Below are 27,599 nucleotides of genomic sequence, written 5' to 3' on the forward strand. Positions count from 1 at the left end.
CTCATAACCCAAGGAATCCGAATCCAAAGTCTAGGCTAGCCCGGCATAGAAGAGAAGCTACTACTGCTTAAACTCTGATCTAAACTTAAAGCCTTGATCTCATTTGTCTTCTATAGCGTTGGCGACTTTTCTACATTGCCAAATATGGAATGTTTTAGAAAAGTCGCTGTAATTTCGGTAGTATTAAAGATATAGGCATTCTGATCACTACTTTCAAAACCTTCCATTTCTCAAAAAAAAAAAGATCGCCTAATTTGGCGACTTTCCTTAAAATGTCTCCAGACTTTAAGACCGTATATCTCGATAACGAGGAGACGAGGCCAAATAATTTATGTGTCAAAAAATATGTTTAACTATTCTATTTCGATTTCTACCTCTTAAGATTTAGTCAGAATTGGAAAGTAAAGACGGGCAGATAATAACTGATAACGTATCTAGAGATCAAAAGATTTCATATGAAACAAAAATTTCCAAAATCAGATCAGTGATTGGGACAGTTCTACTGGTTTTTTCCCCAAGTTCAGTGATGAAGAGGGGAAAATGATAATCCTGTGATTTTAATATTTCTCTTGATGACGATGCAATAATCGCACATATACAGTGTAGGGGAGAGATGACGCAGAAAAGAGAAAGGGGAGTAATTATAAAAACATGCAAAGAAGAAAGATAAGCGGAAAGATTGCAGAATCTCATAAAATTTGCTGAACAATGCTCATTAATGTCTACTCATGTTATGTAGCTTTCATTTTTAAAATATTTTAAATAGAGGCGACAGTTTTGTTATGGGGGCAGATATTCGAAGTAAAACATCATCACAGTAAGAACAGTTGAACTTGAAAACGATTCTCTCTATATATATATGGTAATATTAAAATTTTATTTAATTATGTTTTTATATATACTAGACTTACTTTTATTTTATACTGTCTGTGTAAGTTTTAAAATGTTAATTGTATGTGTTTGGCTGTTTTAACTTTTGTGTATTAATCACAACTAATAATGAGTGCGTTTTTTTAACGAGTTTTAATACTTTTTAAAAATGCTTTCATAAAAAAAAATATCAAAAATGCATGTATGAAACCAAAATATACTAGTTAAATGACAAAAAAAAAATTACAAAAAGAAGCTTTTTGGAAGTAAAAAGAGGTGAAACAAAAATCTTTTAGTTTTCAGAAGTTTATCAAATGATTCGCTTAAAATTTTGTAGATATCTTAAGAAATGTATTGCTAGTTCTGGAACTAAAAAAATAAGCTTTATTTCTATTCACTTTATAATTATTGGGATGCAACGGATGAATAACATAAACTTTTAATGTTTTTTTTCCTCATTATAAGGCATAAAAAAGACCATCATATATTTCTAAATAAATAAATTACTTATTCTCTAGTTTAAGAGCTGTGGAACATGACGAGAAATTTGTATACAAATTCTGAACAAGGCATATGCATTACATTTTAATTTGTAAGGTTTTTTGAAGAAAAATTCTACCAAAGATTAAAATTTGAGATGTAAAATAGAAAAACAAAATGTATATAAATGTAAATATAAATTTTGGTGTAACTTCCCAAAAAATGGATTTAAAAACAAAATTCAAACAGTTTTATGAAGAAAATGATCAAAGACTAAGAATATAAAATAAAAATAATTTATGTTTTGGGAAAAAAAATGACTTTTCAACGTTGTCATCTATCTTAAATACAAAGATATAAGCCTAATCTTGCACTTTTCTTATTTGAAATGAAATTCAAACAGTTTCCATTTTCTTCGTCATATTGAAATTAGAGAATGACAGTGCTGTTTACATTTTTATGTTCTTTAACAATGGAGCAATGAATTCTGGCTTCTGATTTTATCTCATTTCACTTTTTATATACTTTATAAATGTTTCTTAATATGTTAAGTATGTTAGGAAACAAAGTAGATATGTTGAATGATTGTATTTGCTGTTCTTAACAGTTGTTTCATTCTAGCTAATATGCTGCTGGAAGTAGAATATTGGCAGCAAAAGTGGTTCCAAAATTTTCACAACTCATTACTAACTACTCATTACATAATTCATAACTCGCATTTTCATTTATAAATAAACTTATCGAGCCAGATAACGCCTTGCATGGCATTGGCTTAGCTTACAATAGTTACGAAATGTTAATTTTTGGCATAAATTTATCATTTTACTGATGCTATCGTATCATCTTTGGCGAGTTATTTGGCGATTAATCCTTGGCATGCTTTAATAGTATCCAAAAATCGATATTGTGGTTTAGATAAGTTTTTCTCAACCAATTGAAACAAAAATTTGGCGCAAAATTGCACTTGTAGTCACAAAGTCTCATGCCAAATTTCATATACATTAAGTCGTTGCGTTTTTGACTTATTGCGTTTACTTGTTGATGCAAGTACAGACTGGCAGACAGTCACCTTGCAGTTAGATTTGGCTAAACATTTGATAGATGTATGCGTTATAGGTGTCTATCGTGTTAACTTATATTTGATCAGCCGGACTAACGGACTTCCCATAAACAGATGTTACTCAAAATGTGCTTGAAATCTGAAAATTTGGTATAATTATCGTATACTAAATTTTACCTTCCAGCTCATTTATCTTTGCTACAGACACACGGACATTTTTCAAAAATGTGCTTTTCGAGCTCAGGGAGATCTAAAATGTGGAGATTCGTCAAGATCTCCAGTTCGAAATTTTTGATGATTACTATACTTTCTCTATAGAACGTATACGAGAAAGTAAAAATGAACTTAAAATATTGCATGAAACAAGTGCAGCTAAATATTAGATGATGTGAAAAATTACTAGTTTCATACGATCTGGACATGTAATTTTACTGCATGAAGAAGTTTCATACAGCCAAACAGGTATAAGCAATACCAAATAAGCCGCAAATAGATGTAAACTAATGCTATTTAAATTTTTATCTCAATTTTGAAGTTCAATAAATTCTTTTCGGAATTAACCAAGTACATCAAGTTTTGTATACGAGATTTATTTCAAAACTAAATCATTCAGGTATCCAGATAAACTAGTAAAAGCGGCTGTTCTAAATAATCTAAACCACAGAAATTATTTCATTGTGACCGATGGATTGGAAGTAAGACTAAAGCAATGTGAATCCTGCAATTTCCACAGATGATATACAAGAATACTGCAGTTTCCACAGATTGTATACAAGAATACTGCAGTTTCCACAGATGATTTACAAGAATACCAAGCGTTTGGATGCTCATAACATGCTTTAGAACAAAGATTAAATTATTCAGAAAAATATATATTTCGAAATTGACGAGGTTTTATTATTATTATTGGATAAGAAATATTTCTCATGCATGTTGATGTAATCTTTATATTTTTTATTTTTATTTTCTCGTATACATAGTATAAAGAAAGTCAAAATCGTCAAAAAATCTGAACTCGAGATTTTTACGAATCTCCCCATTTTAGACCTCCTTGAGTTCGGAAAACACGTTTTTGGAAAATGTTTGTCTGCGGAAAAGATAATAAAAAAAATTATTTCAGCTTTGATATTTGGTTTTTACACCAAATTTTCATATCTCTATCAAATTTTAAGTAAAGTCTGTTTGGAGGAAGTCCGTCTGTCCGGCTGTTCGAATATAAGTTAACACGATAATTACAAAACAAAACATGTAGATGCATAAAATCCGGCTCACATATTTAACATCTATAGTATAAGCACCTGCCAAATTTTGTGTCAAACCCAACAACGAGTTGACTGTCTGTCGGTCTGTATTTTCAGAAAAATGTAAACGTATTCACCCGTAGTTGCTAATATATATCAAATCTGATATGGGGATTTGTGATTACAAGTCCAGTTTTGTGTCAAAGTTTTGTTTTAATCTGTGGAGAAAAACATATATAAAACACAAATTCAATTTTGGATATTATTTAACACATGCCAAGGATGAATCGCCAAATAACTCGCCAATGACGGCACGGTAGATTCAGTAAAAATGCTAAATCCAAGTCAAAAAGTAATATTTCGTAACTATTGTACGCCAATGCCATGTAATACGATCTCAGGCATGGCAAGTTTATTGGAGAATATGCAAGAAGGTTTCAGAGAGACCACTCGCGCAGGTTACAAAATTTATTATTTATGGAATCGAAAAGAAGTGCTTGAACTTTCCTGTGTATTGCATAATTAAATTTATAATTGCTTAATGCCTTTATGAACCTGTCGCCAAGTCCAGAAAGGAAATAGAGCAAATTCCTACAAGGAATTAGCTGATATTATGGTAATGTATCCTTAAACAGTATTATTAACCCTCGTGTAACTAATTGTAAATGTAATCTGGACTCTGAACAAAGCTTATTGTGATGAAATTCATTTAAAAAAATATTTTTTGTTTAAGGAAATTCGCCAGATTTCAAAATGAACTACTCTTAGAAAATGAATCAAATTGATTCCATGTTACTTAAGACAGATTGTATGGATGACGTTGCTATTCCAATGTCAATAAAACTAATAATATCTAACAATGCTAAACAGATGGTGACTGTTCACAATGTTGACGTTGATCTGAAACACAGTCACGCAACCATCTGCTAAGCATGACTACAACAAAGGAGAATTGGCAGAAGTCTGACATCTTGAAAAGAATTTGTCTGCTTTTCTAATATGATAAAACTGCTACTTAGAGTCATGGATAAGCCGCATCTACGTTTATGTAAATCTATATTTCGGATTTGCGATGTTTATACTTTAATGTTTATTCGAAAATAATGAAAAAGATTGGAAACTCACTAATTACGCTATGAAAAGCTCTCATGTTATCTTAATATTTTTTCATTGATATAATTCGTATTTCTTACAAAAATATTTATTTGGAAATTAGGCTGATTACACTTTTTTAGTTGACCTGCCTTCTTCTCTCAGGTCGACATTTTCAGGCAATTGCCTAATCAAATATTGGTCGCTGCCAACGAACTGCATAGTTATATTTGCAAATATCTATGCAAGGTCAAGGTAAAATGTTATTTAATCCAGGGAATCGAAACAGGAAATTTCTGTAAGTGAGTATTTAACATTATAGAAATATAGGATAATTGAATTTTATTATTCCTTTCTCTGTATAATAATAAATTGAAACAACGGACAAAAGAAACTGCATTGGAATTTTTTTATTATTTGATGCTTTCTTGAATCGCCATTAGACACTTTTCATATCGAAAGTCTATTTCTTTTAATGCTTTTCATGTTTATCCACCTTGTAAATTTACAGTTTCATAAATGTTTTTAAAGAATTGTATAAACAGCTGACGAATAACCCGATAATCCCTTTTATCAATGGTGAGTTACTCAGTTTCCGTACATGACTTCGCCACAAACAATTTTTTGCTGTGTTCTGCACTTAGGGTAGCACCAACTGGCAGGTAATTACTGACCAATTGTGGTTTTTAAAATTATAATGTGTAATTCTAATAAATATCGGCCTTAAATTCTAATATAATACTAATTATTGACGAATTTCAAAATACAATACAATTGCATATAATGCAATTATTAACGAATTGTATTCTTTAATTCTGATAAGTTCTGGCGCATAAGATAGTATAGCAGATAATTGTAAGTAATTGTTAAGGAATTGTATTCTTTAATTCTAATAAGTAATTCCGATAATTTCTAATGCATAAAGTAGTACCAATTGACAGGTAATTATTAACGAACTGTATTTTTAAAACAATCTATTAAGTAATTCTAATATATGCTTGCTGGCAATTCTAATAGTTCTGGCGTTTAAGGTAGTAGCAATTGGCAAGTAATTATTAATGAATTGTATTTTTTAATTCTAATAAGTTTTTGTCTTGATTCTGGAACATATGTTCTTACCAATTAATTATTAACGAAATGTATTTTTTAATTCTAATAAATAATTCGAATAAGTTTTTTTGTCTAAATTCTGGAGCATATGTTCGTACCAATCGGCAGGCAATTATGAATGAATTGTATTTTTTAACAGTAATAAGTAATTTTTGGCATGTAATTCTATTGCATTCTGGTACATAAAGTACCAATTGGAAGATAATTGTTAATGAATATTATTTTTAATTCTAATTAAGTTCTTTAGAATTAAAAAAATACTGCTCGTCAACAAAGTTCTGACCTGTAATTCTAATAGATTCTGGTGAATAAGGTAGCAGTAGTTGACTAGTAATTATTAACGAATTGTTTTTTTCTATTATAATAAGTTCTGTCATTAATTTGACGCATACAGTTGTATCAATAGGCAGATAATTATTAACGCATTGCATTTTAATAAATAAGTAATTATAGTAAATTCTGGCATATAATTATAACGCTTCGTGGCTCATAAAATAATACCAATTGGCACATAATTATTAATGAATATTATTTTTAATTCTAATAAAGTTCTTTTGAATTAAAAAAAAATACTGCTTGTCAACAAAGTTCTGACCTGTAATTCTAATATGTTCTGGAGCATAAGATAGCTTCAAATGCAATTAATTACTAACGAATTGTGCTTTTTTTAACATGATAATATTTAAAGGCGGATGTTCTATCTGGAAATTCTATGATGTGACATGCAAGATGACGAAGATTCATCCAAAATTATCTACAGAGTAGACAATTAGACCTAGAACTATGAAGTGTGCCAAGAAGTGGCACATTTGAAAGTAGTTACATCTTGGTAGAAGACTACATAAAATAATTTTTTAATTTGTTTACATTCTTGATTAAAAATTAATCATATTTTAAAATTTATTTTTAATAAATTGCAGTTTATTTTCATTTTTGTAAAACTATGAAATTTAAAAAAATTACCATTTAAGTGATATCAGTTTTTTCCCATTCAATTTTTCTGAAATTTCAATCAATGCCCTACAGAAGAAAAAAAAACTTTTAATATACATTAAAACACAATTTTTTTAATCTTAATTGCTAGTGCACTATATTAAAGCCATAATTTTATGTGCATGTTATCGCTGCTATATAAATAACAGTTAGTTTAAAAATAAAATGGATAGACGAATTCAGATTAAAACATTATTACTGCCGTGTTGTGAACCAGAGATTCGATTTTTTTTTTAATTTTATGTTTAAGACATCTTATAAACTGAGTTTGTAGATAGGATAAAAATATTATTATACTTATATATCTATAAAATTCTCTCGAAAAATAAGATGTTATTACAATTCCTATTTTGCTAATAAATTCCCATTATTTTTCTCCATGGCGCTACTGTTTATTTCTAGTTAAATGTTCAGATTACATTTTTTTAATTATAGTAAAGTTTCCACTGCTATTTTTATTTGGTTGTACATATACTTTTTAATTTGCACTTGCAACAATTTGTAGTGTACTCATTCCATAAAATTCTTATTTTCCGGTTTTAAACAAGATAAAATTTTAAATAAATGTAATGTATTTAAATGAATGTAAAATGTACATTAAAAATTTGATAACCAGAAAACCAGAATTCTGGGCGAATAAGTTATTACCAAAGGTGGCTAATTTTATAGTATTTTAAGGATGATTTTCTTTCCTTAAATTGCCTAATGTAAAAACTGTTATGCATGAAACGCAATGTCTGGTTCAATCAAACCGAATAAGCTCCTACGGTTTGATGCGTAATGATATTTTATATAAACTTTAAAATATCATTATGTTCAGATACGTCGAGCTATTAGAAACTCCTTCACTTTATTTTTCTGCCATCATTTGATGTAAAAAATCTAATTTTTTTCCAAAAGATTTTTTTCGTTTACAGATAAATTAGAAGTGAGTACAAACGAAATTAAACATTTATCTTTATATAATTTCTATTACTTTTTTATAGCTTTAATATTTCTTTGTTCTTGCTTTTCTATTTTTGTCTATTTCTTGTTTCCTTTTTGTTGTCAAATACTTCATGTAATTATAAAAATAAATAATTAAACTGGCTGAATTCTCAAAATGAGATGAGAAATAATCACGTTTCGGTTACAGTTTCTCACGCTCAGTTATTATATTAGGAATTTTTTATTCATTTTAATGGATTTGCATTTTTTTTTTTTCAGAATGAATTTCCAGAAAGAAAGAATTTGCATAAAGAATTTCTAGAATCAGCAACTGATTCTCAGAATAATCAAAACTGTGCTAAAAATGATAAATGATAGAGAAAAAAAAAAGCAAATTTCTGTAAATGACATCTGTTTTTTAAAAAAGTGTTTATTTAAAGGGGGTGAGAGAATTTGCACATTCATTTACGACACTGCTTCCTTGAAAATATTCGAAAAAAAGCGTCACTTTTTATCACTAATGGTTCGAATAAAATGATAAGATTAATTTTCTTTAATTCTTTCAGAATAAACTCACTGGTTCGTTAGAATAATGGATTTACAGAATGGCTACACGCTTGAAAATGCTGAGATATCAAGGGGCGATTTTTTCAGTTTACTCTCTAAAAGATCACCCAGCAAAATCTACAAAAGCTTGTTCGATTATATTTCAAGTGTCGCTAAGGAATTGGTAAGAATTTTTTTTTTTTTTTTTTACTTGCTATGTATATTGTAGAAAATATGATACCATTGCAATTGTGTTGATTTTAATTTAAAACCATTTGGATAGTTCTCCATTTGATTTTTTCATATGCTTTCACAATATATTTACGTTTTACGTCCTGAATGAATTTTGCGAATGATACACTTCCGAGAATCCGGTCCGCGACTATCCGGCCTAGTTTTCTTTCATCGTAATTAAATGAGGAAGGCAAGGTTTCTATTAAGTCATACATTAAAGACTTTTTCAAAACATTAAGTTTTGACTCTTAATTTAGGGTTACCTTTTCATATCTGTATAATCATTTATCAGCGAAAAATAAAGTCAGTTTGAACCAGTTCCGGCCAGAACTAGGCCTATCCAGCTTTTTTGTTATGCAGTTTGTCCTTTACAATCTGTCACATTTAGCCAGATACTCGGGAATGTACTGTAATGCATTTTATCCTTGGCCAACAGCATCCAAACCTTGATAAACAGGGTGTCTCAAAAACCTTGACCGTGGCTTTCATTCCTTAAATATTGATCATAGACATATACTGTAAATTATAAAGTTGCGTAAAAAAAAAGCTGCAAAATGTTATGAAATGGATTAAAATTTTCAGGGGATTAAACTTTAAAAAATACAAAATTTAAATTTTTATACGGACCCCGTATAAAAAAATTCCCAGTGAGTAGAATGTGCTCCATCCTCTAAAAAAGTTCATATACAAAATTACAGAATTTTATCACGAAAACTCTCAAAGATATGTTAAAATAAAGTTGATGAAGGGTCAATCACAAAATAAAATGCAAATATTTACAGCTTCAGTGCAGATGACGCGACGCAGGAATGCATCACAAGGAAATAAAATATGCTTCATATCTTTGATCTTAAATACAAATTTTAAAATCTATGCTTTAAAATTTTATATCATGAATTATAGAATATAAGTTAAAAATAGCACATCAATGAACTTGTAAAAAAACATGTAATTTTTCCTTTAATTAATCTTTCCTTATGTAATTTTTCCTTTAATTAATCTTTCCTTATGCAATTTTTCCTTTAATTAATCTTTCCTTATGTAATTTTTCCTTTATGTAATATTTCCTTTAATTAATCTCCCCTTATGTAATTTTTCCTTTATGTAATATTTCCTTTAGGTAATCTTTCCATTAAGTTATTATTTCTACACATTTTTAATATTTTTGAACCAATAAATAGCAAATTATTTTTTTATTTATTCAATCATTACTTTATTTGTTAATTCGTTTACGACCCCTAAAGCACGAGCATCCGACATGATTTTTCCTCTTTGCGAACTCATATTCAGGCATCGAAAAGTGGTTTAAGTCAGCATTTATGCAGCTTCATATCTTTTTGTGATAAATTGTTGAAATTTTGTACATGACCCTATTAGAGGATGAAGCACATTTTACTCACTGGGATTTTTTTTTGTACGGGGTCCGTATAAAAATTTAAATTTTGTATTTTTTAAAGTTTAATCCCCTGAAAATTTTAATCGATTTCAGAACATTTTGCACCCTTTTTTTACACAACTTTGTAATTTACAGTATTTGTCTATTATCAATATTTAAGGAATAAAAGCCGCGGTCAAGGTTTTTGAGACACTCTGTATATCTACAATTTTGGTATTAAAATCTTACATAAAATAAAATTTGCTTTTTTTTTTTCACTTCATCGTTATAGGAAGTATAGAAAAAAATATTGCAATCATCAAATAATTCTAATTCGAGATTTTGGCAAATACCCACGTTTCAAGCTTCGCTGAGTTCAAAAATCGCATTTTTAGAAAATTTTCCTTTGTTATCTGTGACAAGGATAACGCAAAAACGCTTTAAGCTGGACAGATGAAATTTGGTATAAGGTTTTTATACCAAATTTGTAGATATCTATCAAATTTTCAGCCAAATTCTTTCTTAAGAAATATGTCTGTCCGGCTGTTCGAATACAATTTAACACTATAATTATAAAACAAAGAAAGCTAAATGGATTAAATTTGTTACACAGATTTAATATCTAGAGTGTAGATGTTTGTCAAAGTTTGGGACAAATACAAGTTAGTGACCGTCCGTCGGTCTTTATTTTCAGAAACATATAATCGCGATAACTCAAAAACGCGATAACTTAAATATTTAGGTTATTTAGTGACTATAAATGCAGTTTTATGTCAAATTTCAGAACTCACTGAGTTCGAAAAATACAGTTTTAATATTATATCTACCTGTGAACATATTAACTCAAATATGCTTTGAACTAAACGGCTGAAGATTAGTATATGAAATTACGATCAAATTTGTAGATTTTTTTTATCACATTTTGAAGGAAATCCAACCACAAAAAGTCTGCCTGTTTGAGTACAGTTAAACTAGATAACCACAAAAGGCTAAAAGCTATGTAAATAAGATTTAGATCACCAGTTTAGCATCTAAAATTTATATATTTATCACATTTTGAATTAAATTCGTCATTTGGTTGACCGTCTATTCTCTGTACTTTCCCATGCATGTAAACTTCGGTTTGTTATCTTATGACTATAACTGTAGTTTCATGTTCAATTTTGGTGTCATTTGACGGCAGAATGGCATCCATAACACGTATGCTTGCGATAGAATCAGTAAGGATATTAAATTCAAGCTGAAGATCTATATATAGTGTCACGTAGGTTCTTTAGTTTGGAACTCAATGACACACACACAAGAAGTAGAGCTAAACCAAATTATTAACTCAACTCTGAACTGAGAACACAGTCACAGACACATCTTCTGCTTTTATACTAACAGAGAAAGTTCCAGAATACTTTTCTCGATACAGTAAGAAAAGTCCAGAACACTTGTCTGGTAAACTAAAAAAATATCCAGTATCTTCTGGACGGGATTCGAACCCAGGTCGCTTGATCATGAGACCAGTGCGATGACCATTCGGCCGTGTAGATTCGGTTGTCTTTCTTCAATGCGGCAATAGTAACTATCGTTTACCAATGCCATGCAAATTATTCGCGGCCTTATTCACGGACCACAATCTTATGCGGAGGAAGGGGGGTGGTAAGATCTTTCTTGAGGAGTATGCCAAAAAATCTTGGGAAGAATGCTCCCGCTGATTTATCATATCACCATACATGCAGATAGGTAGACATACAGATCCTATTCGGAAGATCTATCCCACAATTTTCATTTATTTTAGCTGATTTCAGCTATCTTTTATAGCAATAACTTCTGGAACTCGGCTTAGCACAAATAGGAAGTTACTGTAGGGATTAAAATTTCTCTAAGATTTATCATCTAGGAGGGGATGTTCATTTTTCAGACAATTAATTAATCCAGTTGAATTGCATTTTGACGTGGTAAAAAATAAATCAGATCAATCCTTTTGCGTTAAGTTTTTGATTGAACTATCCGAAACATACCTCTAAGTTTTTTCCACATATGTTTTTGTATAAGATGGGTAGCAAATGGGGAAACGCTGGTTTTTTGCGTCTAAAAATTGCTATTAACCTGAGTGAAAAAATTCAAGCATTAAAACTATAAAAGTTTTTTAAAAAATTATAAGACAAGCATTCGAAAGTTAAGTTAGTTTTGTTAAATGAAGATAAATGTTTAAAAAAGGGTAAAAATTTAAATACATTTAAATTTCTGTCATTTTTTTTAAAAAATTTCACTAGACGAATTTAAATATATGCATTATATAAAATGATAAAAATCCCAGGTTGATATCTGTTTTATTTTCTGAAAAATTCAACTTTTAAAGAAAAAAAAAAGCAGAGCTGTCTAAAAAAATGTCAATGATGTCTTCTCTATCTATCCGAGTTCAAGAAAGAAAAAGAAAAAAAATCTTATTCTAAAAATTTTTATTCTAGGTTTTCAGATGTCATTATCATGGTCGATTTCCTTAAAAAAATGATTGACATTAAATTCTAAAAAAAAAAAAAATCAGTACTTTTTTTTTCTGAATATCGACTATCCTATTTTATTTGAAATCGTAGAACATCCCTTTCAAAATAAGATTTTTTTTAGGTGGTAAATATTAATGAGTAGAAAAGTACTTATAAGCCGTTTCTGACAAATTTTAATTGCGCAAAGAACAATGCAGATAACAATTTGAAAATTTTACCTTTCATTCTCTTCTCCGCAATGCATAACTAAATGGAATTCCGAAAGTTTTGCTTAACTTTATATTATTAAAAATTCTTTGCTTTTTTAAAAACATTTAGTCTTGATGTAATAAAATTATCATAATGTTTGATAATTAAAAATTATAAATAAATAATAAATAAAATTTTAAAATTTATAAATCTATTAATATTTATAAATTTCTATTTATAATTTTTTAAATCATTAAACTTTTTTAACATTATTAATCTTTTATTTTAATACGAAAAACCGATGTTTCAAGTTTATCTCTACCCTCCCCCTTAAAAAAACCACTCTTAAAGACCTGTTTCGGATAACCTACTGAACAATTCAAAATATTAAAATTACTGTGGTGTACTTTTTTCTACATTTTAATACATTTAATAAGGATTCGACTGAACTAAATATTACGTTACTGAATTATTACAAAACAAGCAAATCAGAATATCATCTGCAAAATTTATCGTCTGCAAAATTAAATGCAGACGAAGTAGCGACATTGCTTGAATCTTGAATCCTTGTAGAATTTACCAAATCAAAACTTTGAAAATATATTTCTCAATCCAAGAGATAAGCTGAGATAAATATTTTGTATAAATGTTTCGATCTATGAAACTTAATTAAAAATATAAATAAAATAATGAAAATTATGTATTGTGAAAAAAATCGAAATTCACCAGGACATCGCGATCTCTTTTTGAAGACCATTGAAAAATGATTATTCTGATTTTGGAAATTTGAAGACTTATAATTTTATTTTTAATTTGTAATTTTGAAAAACTTTAAAAGCTGGGATTTGCTTCGTATATCAACATTTTATTCCATGAATTTTAGATAAAATATTCATCAATGTTTCCAAGTTTTCTACTCTTTTTTAAGTGAAGAAGACTTTCACTGTCCCATTCCTACTCCCCCCTCCAAAAAAAAAAAGAAACTTGTAAAATAAAATTTTAACAGATAAAACAGATTTAACAGATAAAGTACATTTAGAAAATAAAGCATTTTCTGAAGATGACTAAAGAAAAATTCTCTTAAAAATAATTATTTAGCGAATTTTAATGAAAAATTTGAGGATGAGATTATTATTTTGATTTTTTTTTTTAATTTAGAAAATAAAGCATTTTCTGAAGATGACTAAAAGAAAAATTCTCTTAAAAATAATCATTTAGCGAATTTTAATGAAAAATGTGAAGATGAGATTATTATTTGATTTATATTTTCAAATGCTGTAGATTATAAAAAAAAGAATAAAATTAGTAAACAAATCGTATTTTTGTTTGTTTATTGAAAGGAATTATTGCCTTTTGTTTCAGACGAGCGATAACCATTTTTATCTGCAATGACAATGAATCAGAAACCATTTAGGGTTTTTTTTTGGTGTTGGTATTCAATTCTTTTTTACTGAATATTAATTTTGGGTGATGGTATTCAATTCTTTTTTACTAAATAATAATTTTTGGTGATGGTATTCAATTCTTTTTTACTGAATATTAATTTTACTGAATATTAATATTAATTTTACTGAATATTATTGCTGCTGCATGACAGATTTTTTTAGCCATTTTGATTCCTATCTCTTGTTTCAGAAAGAACGTCAATGCTTTTACACTTTTGATTTGGCTGAAATCTTATGGAGAATCGAATTATGGAAAAAGAAAATGCCACACGTTCGGCCCTTCTTTGGTAAATAAAACATTCTTTTTTTATTCAGCATTTCGGAGAGGTTTTTATTTTTTTATATACTTAGTATGGAGTAATCGTCTGAGCAAGTCTGCATCCCAACAGAACATTTAAAGTACTGCTACAGATTGTACGTCAAATAAACTTTTTAAAAAAATATTGAAACTGAAAAAAAGAAATTGTCCAGAAACGAAATTGGTTTCATTAAAATGGTAATTGTTTGAGTTTTAAGATAATGCAAAAATGATTTTTGTGAGGTAATAGTTTTGGAAGATATGAATATTAAATTCCATAAGTTATAGTGTTAGACATCTGGCGATCGGCCATGGATAATAAAAAACACGGAAATTACTCACGCCTGATATTCAAATCTTCTTTCCAATAAAACAGCGCTTTCTTTCAATGTTTAAATTAAAATATAAAATTTATAGAACAATTATATAGTTAGTGAGAATCATTGGTGAAATACTCAGAAGTCAACTATTAAGTCTATTTTCTCGTTCGATTAAAACTTCTGTTACATGTCTAGATTTCTTTTACAACTTTTCACAAACATAATAGAGGTTTAGACAAGGCAGTCTTCCGAGCATTTCATATAATATTTTGCAACTATATTGATTATATAAAAGAAACGTTGAAAAAAATACAGCTGTAAAAACATTCAATGGAGACGTTCTTATGATATTTATTTACTAAATGAGTGTTGCCATTTTACTATAAGCAATAAGATTGATATTTATAATTCGAAAATAATATGGATTTTTATATTTTAAATAATTTCTAATATTTTTTGTACACATGGGGAAATTTTAAATACCCGTGATGCTGAAATCCATAACATGTTTCTAGTTATATATATTTTTTATGATGTCTATCTGTATTCATTTATAAAAAGAAAGTTTTGTTTACGTCTTGTCTATATGTCTAGACAGATATATTGCTCTTATAATCATAATAATTCTACACACAAGTAATCGTGATGATGATTCAAAGCAGTTCAATGCCTGAGTATTAAAATGTAAGAAAAATTGTTATGTAGTATTTTGTGTTGTTTTCGATGGCCTTTCGCAAATAATAATTCCAATGAAAAATCAGTGCATCATAAAATAAATTGTCATTCTAAAGAAAATTGTTTTGAACCTCTGACATAATTTACTGAATTTTATCAATATTTTTAGAAAACTATTCGATTTTTAAACCGATAAACTGTAAAAATTAAAACTAAAATTCTTCCAGACGATATTCTAATTCCCTTATCGTTTTCAAATCATTAAAAGTCGTCATACGGAAATGAAAAGCAAAATGATAAGCAAATGATATCACTTTTAAAAAATAGTTTTGATTGATTTTTTTTTTTTTTAAAAAGTTCAATGATTTCAAATCTTTAGCAGAAAACACAGATAACACTGGGAAAAATGTTTATCTCTTCGTTAATTTGGCAAAAAGCCATATTAAGAAATCAAGAATTATGAAAATTATTTTTATACAATATAAATTCTTACAGCGTCTTATGGAAGAAGCTTTCTAATATCACTAAATCTCTGTTATTTTCCAACGTGTTTTCGTTTCCAATTATTTTTTTCGACTTTTAGTGTCGTTCAAATTGATTTCATTTTTACGATTTGAAAAAAAAAAAAGCTATCAAAGACAATTCTATGCGTCTTTTCACATCTTTTTCATAGCTGTATTTTCTATTATTGCGTCTTTAGGCTCCCTGACATTCATAATTCTACGAGCAATTTATGCTATCATAAATAACTGGAGCATTTTTATTTCCTTTTTCAGCCGTGAAAACCAATTCCGACCCAGTTTTCTTGAGACTTCTTGCTTTATTAGGATTCTCGTTCGATTGCGCAACAGAGGTGAGGAGATTTTTGACCCTTTCTGTATTTACTTTGCCGAAGCTTTCGGAAATTGAGAAAACCATAAAATGTCTTCTATTTACAGGGAGAGATCCGTTATGTTCTGAAAGCCGGTGGTGACCCTAAAAATATTATTTTCGCACATGTGATTAAACCGCCAGGAGCTCTTCAATACGCAGCTTCCGTTGGAGTAGAGTTGATGACTTTTGATTGCAAGGAAGAACTGTTAAAAATCCACAAATATTTTCCACAGGCCAGGTAATGTATACTAATTTGAGGGATTGTTTTGAGGGAATGACTTGTGCACGATATGGACCTTCTGGTGTTAAGTATCGTAGCGTAGTCTTGAGAAAAAAGTATAAATTCTGGACCTTTTCTCTTTCACCGATTGGTCAGAATTGATCGCATATCTACAATTTTGGCGACAATTTCTCTTCGGAAGTTTATTGCTCTTTTGAGCAATAAATGAATAATACACACACTCATGTATATATGTGTGCGTTTATATATATGTGTGTGTGTGTGTGTATGTAATGATATTTGAATTCTAATTTCAGTTTAATTAATTTCAAGATTTTATCTTAATTTAGCCCATAGTAACTTCATTCTAAAAATATTCTCTTATTTCGTGATCCAATTCCACTTTCTTTTTTTTAATTAATTCCTTTGTAAAAATAATGAGCCATCAGTACTACGCATCCCTTCGGTGCCCTTGAAAAGGTGTCAAAAGTCACCACATGTATTGAATTGGCGCGTGACCGGAAATCCCATATATAAGACTTGTGATCATTTGTGCAGCCTTTTTCGCCTTCTTTCCTTCTTTTTTACTTCTGTTTTTGTGTCGCGCTGTGTCTGCTTGTAAATAAATTGCTTTCCCCAGTTGGATATTAAAGAGAGAATAAGACGAAATTAAAAATACAACGTTTCGTCTATGTCTTCAAATCTGCCTTCTGCTGCTACCCAAATAATGTTACACGCACACACACACACACACACACACACACACACACACACACACACACACACACACACACACACACACACACATATATATATATATATATATATATATATATAGGTTCCTAATTTGATACTTAAGTCTAGAGATAAAAATCAGATGGTAAATTTTATCCATAGTTCATCGCATTTGTTCTAGCAAGCTTGCTGGATGATTGAATTTAAAATCTGATACAAGTCACACACAAGTGCTAAGTGCTAAGTCACACACAAAACATCACGTATCACCATCATTGTATGTTTTTGAGTTGTTGTATTTAAAAACAAACTTACTCATTGAGGTAAAATATGTTGAGATTCCTCAAAATTTGTAGGGGTTGAAAGATGTCAATAATTTTTTTATGAATCAATTAAAAATCAAAAGTCAAAATTATCATCATAAAATCTCCTTAAAATTTCAAAGCTACCGTCTTTCAATAAAAATTTATTATAAAATGATGCATTTTTTTCAAAAAATAAAATATTATCCAGCAAAGTCAATTTAGCTTCCTCGTTTACAAAGAGAAAGTATTGTTATCGTCAAAAAAATTCAACCTCGATATTTTGAATAATTTCCACTTTTCAGATCCCCCCTTCTGAAAAAAAAAACGTTATTAAACTGCTTGTAAACATTAATACTCGACAGCTCAAGAAGTTAATATCATAAAATGAGTATGCAGTTTTAAAATTAAAACTGAACTGTTTTTTAAAATTTTATTATGAACGAAATCCATTGTTAGTCTATGTCAGGGATGCTGAATCAATGGCACGAGACACATATTTTGGGCACGCCACCGATCAAAAGGGTTTGCATGTGACTTTATTTGATAAACTGAACTTTTCCCAATTCGATTGGTTGGAAATTGAATAATTTGAAATGCAACTGATTGATTTCCTGTCTAGTTCAATATGAATTCAAAAATTTATTGAAATAAAGAAATAGTTGGAATTGATTGAAACAGAAAGATTAACAAGCAAAATAAGTATAAATGCCAGGAACGAAATTTTAGAAACATGGAATTCGATTCCAGACATACTTAACTGTTTGAAGAAGCTAGCTCGTGCTATTTTAACCATATTTTCCTCCACATATGCCTGCGAGTCATTATTTTTAGAGATAAATAACATTAAAAACTCGCTTAGAAACCGTTTGTCCTGATGACTCTAATTCAGCATGCATTCTGGAAAAAGTTACATCTTACAATCCTAATTTAGTTTATTTGTCATCTAATCTATAACAACAGAAGTCACACTTATGTTACTTTAATTTGAATTACACATATAACTAAAACATCTACTACTACACAGTGCAAAATGTATATTTTCGTAGCAAATAAAGGGTTTTGAGTTGTTAGTATTTAGTTTTATTATTTTTAATAATCACAAGTCAAAATATTTTTGAGGGCACGTTTATACCAAATATAATTCCAGACAAAACGAAAATAATACTTTATAAGTTAAATTTTATACCGATTCGATTGAAATATAGATTTTTGTTATGATTAAAAAATTTTTTAAAAAATTAAAAATTTATTATAATAAACAGACTAATAAAATGAAAACTACTTTTTAAACTTTTCTTATTTTTTTAAAATTCAATTTAAAACTATGATGAATTTCGCTGCAATATTGTGTCATATAAAAAGTATTTTAAGATTCATATATGTATAAATACACTTTCCATAGTTTACATTTATTTCTTCAAAATAAAATCACTTGTAATGTACCAAATTATCATCAATTAGATGAACATTTGGAGAATTAAACTGAAGTGACATATTCAGCCTTTTGATTGACAGTAAGTTTTGAATAAATATTAGTTTATAAAACAACATAGCAGAATTCTAATAATACTCTAATAACCGATTTAAGAAGAAAAAAAAAGAGAGAAAGAGAGACAGAGAAAAGTCCCTAACCGAAAACTTCCTAAATAAAGGCGAGAAAATTAATTTTAACCGATATGTTCAAAAGAATCCTATTTTTAATGCAATATGTAAATATACAAAAAGTAAGCAACGACTTTGTAGTTATTAAACAAATACGTTAAAGGTAAATTCCGTTTATTTTTTCTTCATGAAAAAAGCTTTCTTCACCAAATAGTTAATTATTCTAATTGGATTTGATTCCATTTAATCCAGACAATTGCAATTCATCTATATAGCTATTTTTTTCTCGCTAAAAGTCCTCTCAGCGAACACCAAAATTATGTACGTGCCGAAAGGAGACAGATAATGAGAACCTATTTTCGTGGGAACTAGCAGATGACAGATATCAAGTTTAAATCAATCTTTTTTATAAAATAAAATCTTTATTTCTCGCAAGCCCGGCTAGCTCAGTCGGTAGAGCACGAGACTCTTAATCTCGGGGTCGTGGGTTCGAGCCCCACGTTGGGCGTTTTTTTTATTATTTATTTTATTTTTTTATTTTATTTTCCTCCAACCCTTTTGAAGCACTTCCTAAAATTTGCAAATGCCAAATAAAATACAAGACCAAACAATAATTAATTTAAATTAATTTTTTAATATATTATTTTTTTAAAACGGTCTATAAAGTGTAAAATTATTGGTCTTAACTGCCATGCAGACTTATTACCCCTAACAAATTCTTACGATAAATTATCTCATGTTTTTTTAGACCGTTTTAGAAATGCCATATATATAAAAAAATGTATTTAAATAATTATTTTCTGCTTTTTAGTTTTAAAAAGTCTCAAATTTTGCAATCGATTTAGATTAACTTCTCGATGATGCACACGATGGTAAAATTAGACCAGAAAGTCAAGAAAGCAAGTCAATATTTTATTATCATCCAGTTTCTGATATATATTTAAAGCTTCAAGTCTCTTGCTAATCGGGAAGTTGCATATTATTCAGTTAAATTTAAAACTGATTGCAAATTTTGTATGGAACAGACAAACAAACATACAGACAGGAGAGGAAGTTCATATCGCACTATCATTTAGTTCTGAAATATGTTTTAAAGCTTAAAATCTCAAGTTCATTGGGAAGTTAGTTTAATATCGATTGCAATATCTGCACCAGACAGACAAAAAGATTGATAAGCAAGTGAGATAATAAAAACATGGTAAAAATGATCGAAACATTCAATTCCTAATGTATCCATAACAAGACATGAAAAGAAAATTATTTATTATACAAGAAAATTATTTTTTCTCGCATTATGAATTGGTGCAGATATTATACCATTTAGTCTATATGATTTCGTTCGATAAGTGGGATAGTAATATAATACTGGCTATTGCAAGTGCTTAATCGGCATAAGACGTTTGAATTCCATCCAGTCTTTGGATTTGCAAATACTAGCAGCATTCAATTTAGAAATTTCCTTTTATTATTGGTTGCTTAAATACAATACAATAATTTTGTCCCAAGTCTCGCACCATTAATCAATTAAAAGTTCATTTATTCATTGTAGACAATTTTGCTCTTTTTTTTTCTATCCATTGTTCAGCATGTGAAGAATAATTTTTTTGCCAATGAAAGGAAAAAAAAGAATAAGTGATATTAATATGATAATGCATATTCTGATGGTATCCAGTATATGATAATGCCGAATGCCATCTGTTCGAATTCAAGAAATTACTTCATTTTTTTACTGTCACGCTTTAAATGAAAGATAATGCTTTTTTCCTGTTTATAATCTGAAGAAGAGTTTTTATTTCCTAGCTAGCAGCGCTTTATTCGGAAATAAATAAATGTCAATGTATTTAAAAAAATCGTTTGGAATGAATTCGTTAAAATATTCTTTAAAAATATTCTTACTTCATTTTCATGTTTTATTTTCATATTTTATCTGCAAATAAACTGTTCTTTATTACTTAAAAAATTTTGTATATCCAAAGAATTTATTTATGTTCAGTGACGTTATCTTTAAGTTGCGTAACACAAAAATAGTTCAAAATGCTGTATCATAAGGTCTAAAGCTACTAAATTTGGCACGTAATACTTTTTGCATAATACTGTTGACCAAAAATGTTTCCCAAAAATAATAATTTGACTTTTAATTAACAATTAATCAAAATATTAAAGCTTTTCCCTTATAACTTAGAAAAATATTATCTGATAAATATTCCTCATATGAAATATTTGAATTAACTTTAATTGATGCCAATTTTATTTTCCTACTATTTTTCTCTAATTTTAACAAATTTACAGATTTGAGAAAATTTTCAAAATATTTTATCTATCAATATTTTAAGTACATTTTGCAATAATGCTTTTCATTGTTTTAGTCAATGCATTTATAAACATGCTTACGAATATTGATACTATAAGATATTAAATACTTTTTTGTATGCATATTATCATCGTCAGATAATTAAAAATAAAATTTAAGAATAATATAAACAAAGAAGAATAAAGTCTAAGATATTATCATACTAAAATAATAATTTTAATTAGAAGTCTGAATCTCCTTTAAATTTTTTCTTTATCCTGGAATTGAAACAGTTTCTGCGTCCTTCATTCTGTGATTAGAATTTCAGCCTCCATACAGGAATAGCCTATTTACATCTAACCATTATCATAATAACTTTTAATATATCATTATCTTTATCGCTAATGAAAAAGAAGACAAAATGGCTTTGAAAACCTGATTCTTTGTGAATTGTTCTTACACAAAAAATATATAAAGAGTTAACATTTGCTTTAGATATTTATTTGATTGTCGTTGACAACGAATTTCGCTTTCAATTGAAAGAGAAACTTCGGAAACTAAGAAAAAAAAATTATTACATTTTCCTACAGAAATTGCTTAAAATAAGGTTTAGGAGTGAGTTATTAAAGGATAATTTTGAGGCAGCAGTGAAAGACTTCAAACAAAAGATTCCAGCTGAAATTGCCTTAAAATAAATTAATTTAAAGGAACAATAAAAGATGCGTGAAAACTGTGAATTCCTCTCACAAATAATTCAATTGTAATCAGATTTATACCACGAGCAGTATTTATAAAATTAGTAAAAATTGTTAATTTTTTTATTTTTTATACCAATTGATAAGTAAAAATCCACAAAGATTAATTTCAATTCGATGATAGTCATTCAATCTTAAATTAAACTTCCAGTTATTGATCCGATTTTACTAGTTTCGATTTCATATGAAAGTTGACGATCTCTAGATACGTAACTAATTGTCATTTATATGCTCTTCGAAATCCACTAATCTCTAGAAATATAACAACAAAAAAAAAATGGTATAGTCTTCGGTCTCAACAATTACAGAGATTTGAAATTAGATTTGGCACTTTTCAAACACAGTTAACCAATCAGAATGCTCATTTTTTTATTGTTCAATAATTTAAAATAAAACTTTATTATATTATTAAAGAAATGGGCGTGGGATAACATTACTAAATCAATAGGGTTAATATATTGGGAGTAAAGAGGCTAGCAATAATTTATTTTCTTCCCTAGATGAAGTGACTTTAGAAATTCATACTGGTATATATTATTAATTTGGAATTTGCGACAATACCAATTATTTTTTGCATTTTATCAATAAGTATTCCTATAAGGATTGTTATAGTTTAGATTTATTGCCCGTGTTACTATTTTTGGCCCTTATATTTCAGATTAGTGTTGCGAATAGTTGCTGAAGACGTGGAGTGTTCCTACGACCTCAGGGACAAATTTGGTTGTGAAGTTGAAGAAGCCGAAGAAATACTAAGTTTCGCAAAAACTCTCGATTTGAATGTCATAGGAGTAAGGTAAAGCTCTTCTAAGTATATTCACTCGGAAATTTCATTTAATAGGATAAGAAAAATTAAAAACCAAGAACCATAAAAAATACAATAAACGTCTTTTATATGTCATTTTCATTGGATTATCGTCAAATGATTTATAAATGAATAAAGTCAATGACCTGTAATGAGCTATGAAATTTCATCGACGAACTTTGATTATCATAAGTTTAATATTTTTAAGGTATCCTCTTACATTTAAAACTCTTTTTTGACAAACCATCGCAAATATTTTTAACACTTTATATGATAGCATGTTCATTTATTTTCCAAAAACTGTCTTTATTTTATGTCTACGAAATAAGAATAAATTAAAGACATTTTAATAGAAGTGAGAGCAGCTGAAAATGGAACTAAGAGCTATTTCACAAACAAACTTTTTCCGTTATTTTTATTTAGGTTATTTAAAAAATTATTACCTTTTCCTATTTCACTTCTTTTATTGTATACCAAATATTATTTTGAAATATTTTAGTGTGATTTTTTTATTGTTTTTCTTTTTGATAGCATTTTTGCAAATTTAGATACTCCTGAATCACTAAAGCATCTTGATTTTCCACTGATACTGTAAGATCTGACGGAAAACGCGCCTGAAGCATCTAAATTGTATTTAAGACACATATTATTTGATAACAGTATCTAAGGTTAATTAACGTGTATTTTCAAATAAATGAAAAAAGAAGATATCAAAAACATTAGGTTCTTTCTGTATAGCTGTCCATATAATGTCAACTATATAATAAGAATTCCAAATTTAAAATTTTAAAAATTCCAAAATGTAAAATTTTAAAAATGAATTACGCTCGAAAAATGCATGAATAGTTTACAAATTAGTAGTAGTGTATTTGTAGTAGTAAATTCTGTAGTGGGTGTATGGTGACACAGATAGTAGGCTTCAATGACAAATAACGACGTTTATTAAAATGGGGACGCGAATATACAAGGACAAATCACTATACTGAGACTTACACAAGCAATACACAGCAGCAAAGAACAAACAGAAACTACATGTATTATAGTAACAAAACATGTATTATAGTTATAAAATGTAAAATACATAAAAAACATGTATTATAGTTATAAAAACATGTGTTATAGTAAACAACAGCCACAGCACACAAAAAGGCTGGTCAAAATTCAGGAGGAGGAGGGAATCTACGTTGCTATTCATCACGGTCTCCGCAAACGCCTGCAATTCTCCACTGTCTCCTCCCTTTAGCTGTATCCATCTGCCGACTCACTACTATACGACTGATTACTCAACACACGACTCAATGCTACTTTAATACTTGTCTCCAAAACTCGGCGCACGGCTGAATTCTCAATCCACCAGTCATTTGAATGCCACTCGACGCTAGCGTTTCTCTGGACTCACCCAACTAATTCCTCGGTGACTCGCTATACGACTCCCTCAACGCTTGGACTGTCGGCCTTTTATAACTTCCGGAGCAGGACATAGAAGGTTCTCAAGCAATCAAGCATAATTCGCCATTATTCCTATTGGTCCTATCGCCAAAATTCCTAAAAATTCTAGTATCATCCCTTTTGTTTGCAAATTCGTTGTCAATTCACCAAATGGTCGCCAAGTTTCTCGCCAAGCTCAGGAGTCATTGATCAGGCATCCGATCAGTAACCAGTAGACATGATCGTAAAATTGTCTTTCCTATGATGGAACTAACTGTACTGGGTAGAAACATTACAGATTCGTAACAATGCTGAACACATTTGGTTCTCAAAAGAAAGATAAGTTATGGGTTCCCATAATATTATTTTGAAAACTTAACGCGCTGCATAGGGATCATTTACCAAAAGAGAAATACAATTTGTTATATATTATGAAGATATAAATGTGTTATAATATTTACATTAAAATCCTTTTTGCCAATTTAGGGCATATTCACGGCACCGTCACATATTCTTAAAGTGTTTTTTTTATGTTCAGACTGCCATTTTTATTTGTGAAAATTAAAATATAAAATAAATTAATGCAAATAATTTATTGTCAATTATCATAATTTTTTGAAACGGCATTCTTACAAATTAATTCACAGATTATTTATTTTCTTTCATTTAAGTATAATTTAGAGGTTCCAAATATTTATATTAAAATATTTTTTTTAGCTGCATAGTGAAATGCAATCGATTTTCTTGTATCACAAGATCTTTCTTAACACTTTCATCGCGTCCCACTTTGTCCCACCCTCTGAGCTTTTATATATATATATATATATATATATATATATATATATATATATATATATATATATATATATATATATATATATATATATATACAATGATATAGAATATGATGCGCTGCAATGATATAGAAAAACCTTGAGTAGAAGTTATCTCATCCTTCGCATATAGCAAATATTCCTGGAAGACGAGTTATCTCGTATCTAGTGATGACATTGTTAAACAATTTCATAAAGTGTCTGGCCGGCGTCCTGGCATAGGGGTAGCGCGTCTTTCCCGTGATCGGGGCTTCCTGCGTTCGAGTCCCGGTTCAAGCATGGTTGTTCTTCAGCTGTTCTATCTGTGAGATATGTGCATGAGCCCCCCTGTAAAAAGGAGTTGTGCTAGCGAATGTGATGCGTGAGTAGCTAAGACGTACTCTTGGCACTAGTTGGCGCTACTAAAACAAGAGACGCTTCCTTGGCTTAAAATCGCTGACTTCGTCAGCGAGCTTGTCCATTGCAAGTGCCATTAACAACAACATAAAATGTCTGTCTATTTGTATGAATGATTTCTTATTATATGCTCCAATTTCGAGACAGCATAAAGTGAAGGCATAGGCTGACCTCTGTTTGTCTCTGGCTATTAAAGCTTTATTTAATTGTATTTCGAGTTTTCCTGATACACCTTATCACATTTTTTATCTAAAATATTTCATCATCATTTGTACATGGCCTATTTTCACAGAAGATACAGCGTTTTACATAAGGTAAAAAATGGCATAAGTCTTTTTTTTTTTTTTCATTATCGTAATTTATTTAGTTTTAAAAATACAGAAATGCAATTTTTTTTTTCTGAGGAACTAGTTGGATGGGGAAAAAAACTTTCTAGTTGACCAAACTTGTCTAGAGCAGCCGTATAAAAAATTTTTAGAAAATCTAACTTTTTGAAAATTAACGGCAAAAAAATTCATTAACGTAGTTTTGTTCTGTAATTTAATTTGAACTATTTTGGAATTCATATCGTAAACTTATCTCTAACAAGTAAAGAATTAAACCACGTTTCAATCTTTTTTTGGGACACCCTGTAGACATCATTGATACTTTTTGTAAATTGATACTTTTTACATATGTGTGAAATAAGCCAACAATATGTTGTGAAGAACACGCGTTGAGTAGAAGCACATTAAACAGAGAGATCATGTACTGAAAGGTTTAGTTTAGTTTACTTTTAGCTTTAGTTATATTAACGTCCCATTTTTAAAGCAACACTAGGGCTATTTTGGGACGGACCTCGTCATTTTGAACCGCGGTCAGATGACGAGGACGACACCTGAGCTGGTAGCCCTCCCTCTCCACACCACGCCACACCACCGGGAGGACGTTTAACGTGCACCCATGTAGTGAAAGGATAAAAGATCTAAGTTTTAGGATCAACAAATAGTATGTCCAATCAATGAGTGCATCGATCATGGACTATCGATATACATACATACAAATATATATATATACATACAAATAAATCCAACTGGCTAAATAAACAAGATCTAATCTGTATTTAATTCATTGATTTCATTTGTTGGGAGTGTTACATAGTGAACCTCATTGTCAATGATCAACAACGCGTTTCTTTTTTTTATCCGTAGTTTCCACGTGGGAGGTTTGTGTAAAAACCCAAACTCATATGCAGCTACGATTCGAGCCTCTCGAGAAGTGTTCAATACCGCCAAACAACTTGGCTTTCATTTCACGATGCTGGACATAGGGGGTGGATTTTTAGGCGACAAAAATAGCGAAGGACTTTTCCATGAGGTAAGATAATCATCTGATTTTTCCCAACTAAAAAATTGGGTGTAAATTCCAAAATATGCATTTTTGGATTATATATTTTGACATAAAATCTTCTGCGAAATTAAAGAAAAAGATTCGAATGTTTAATCTCTGTAAAATTTTATCATAAATGCAGTGGAATTCGTTTCATTTGAAGCTGATTTAACCGCAGTAAAAATCCTATTTTTAAAAAAATTTGAAATGAAGAAAATCTTTTTTTCTAAAAATGAATGCAAGTAAAGGAAACAATAATTTTTCAAATTAAAATTTATAATAAGGATTAATTTTCAATATTTATCAGCTTATATAAATGCGTTATTAATAAATAAAAAATAAGTAATTTTAAAAGATAAAGCAATCATAATTATAATTTCAAAATTATTCATTTAAAAATAAGAACTTAATTTGGTAAATAATTTTAATAAACAATATACGACACTTTGAATGCAAAATAAAATTTCAAAATAAACAGTGCAATTAGCATTAAATGTTTTTTAAATGAAAATTTTTTATTGAATACGTCGTGCAGCTGTAAAATCCTCCAGTGAAAGACTCTAAAAACAAGTACAATCACTAATGATCATTAAGGATACAGCAAGAGAAGACATATACCCCCCCCCCCGATACTCGAATTTA

General features: G+C 29.1%; 1 protein-coding gene and 1 non-coding gene across 3 annotated transcripts in view; both read left to right on the forward strand.

Annotated features, from left to right (window-relative positions):
• Positions 1 to 706: 706 nt before the first annotated feature.
• Positions 707 to 27,599, forward strand: part of LOC129972115 (ornithine decarboxylase-like) — a 38,766-nt gene continuing 11,873 nt past the window's right edge. Inside the window, exons 1-7 of one of the 2 annotated variants that reach the window (XM_056086106.1) lie at positions 707 to 862; positions 8,340 to 8,503; positions 14,248 to 14,344; positions 16,127 to 16,203; positions 16,289 to 16,461; positions 22,789 to 22,923; positions 26,780 to 26,945. In XM_056086106.1, coding sequence (XP_055942081.1) covers positions 8,366 to 8,503; positions 14,248 to 14,344; positions 16,127 to 16,203; positions 16,289 to 16,461; positions 22,789 to 22,923; positions 26,780 to 26,945 — 786 coding nt within the window. In that variant the 5' untranslated portion in view covers positions 707 to 862; positions 8,340 to 8,365. Of the gene's footprint in view, positions 863 to 5,385; positions 5,406 to 8,339; positions 8,504 to 14,247; positions 14,345 to 16,126; positions 16,204 to 16,288; positions 16,462 to 22,788; positions 22,924 to 26,779; positions 26,946 to 27,599 lie in introns of those variants that run through there. The other variant, XM_056086107.1, reaches the window with a different exon arrangement.
• Positions 19,521 to 19,593, forward strand: Trnak-cuu (transfer RNA lysine (anticodon CUU)). The gene has a single exon. It is a non-coding gene; the product is annotated as a tRNA-Lys (tRNA).

The sequence above is a fragment of the Argiope bruennichi genome, chromosome 6 (assembly GCF_947563725.1).
Source record: "Argiope bruennichi chromosome 6, qqArgBrue1.1, whole genome shotgun sequence".
NCBI lineage: Eukaryota > Metazoa > Arthropoda > Arachnida > Araneae > Araneidae > Argiope > Argiope bruennichi.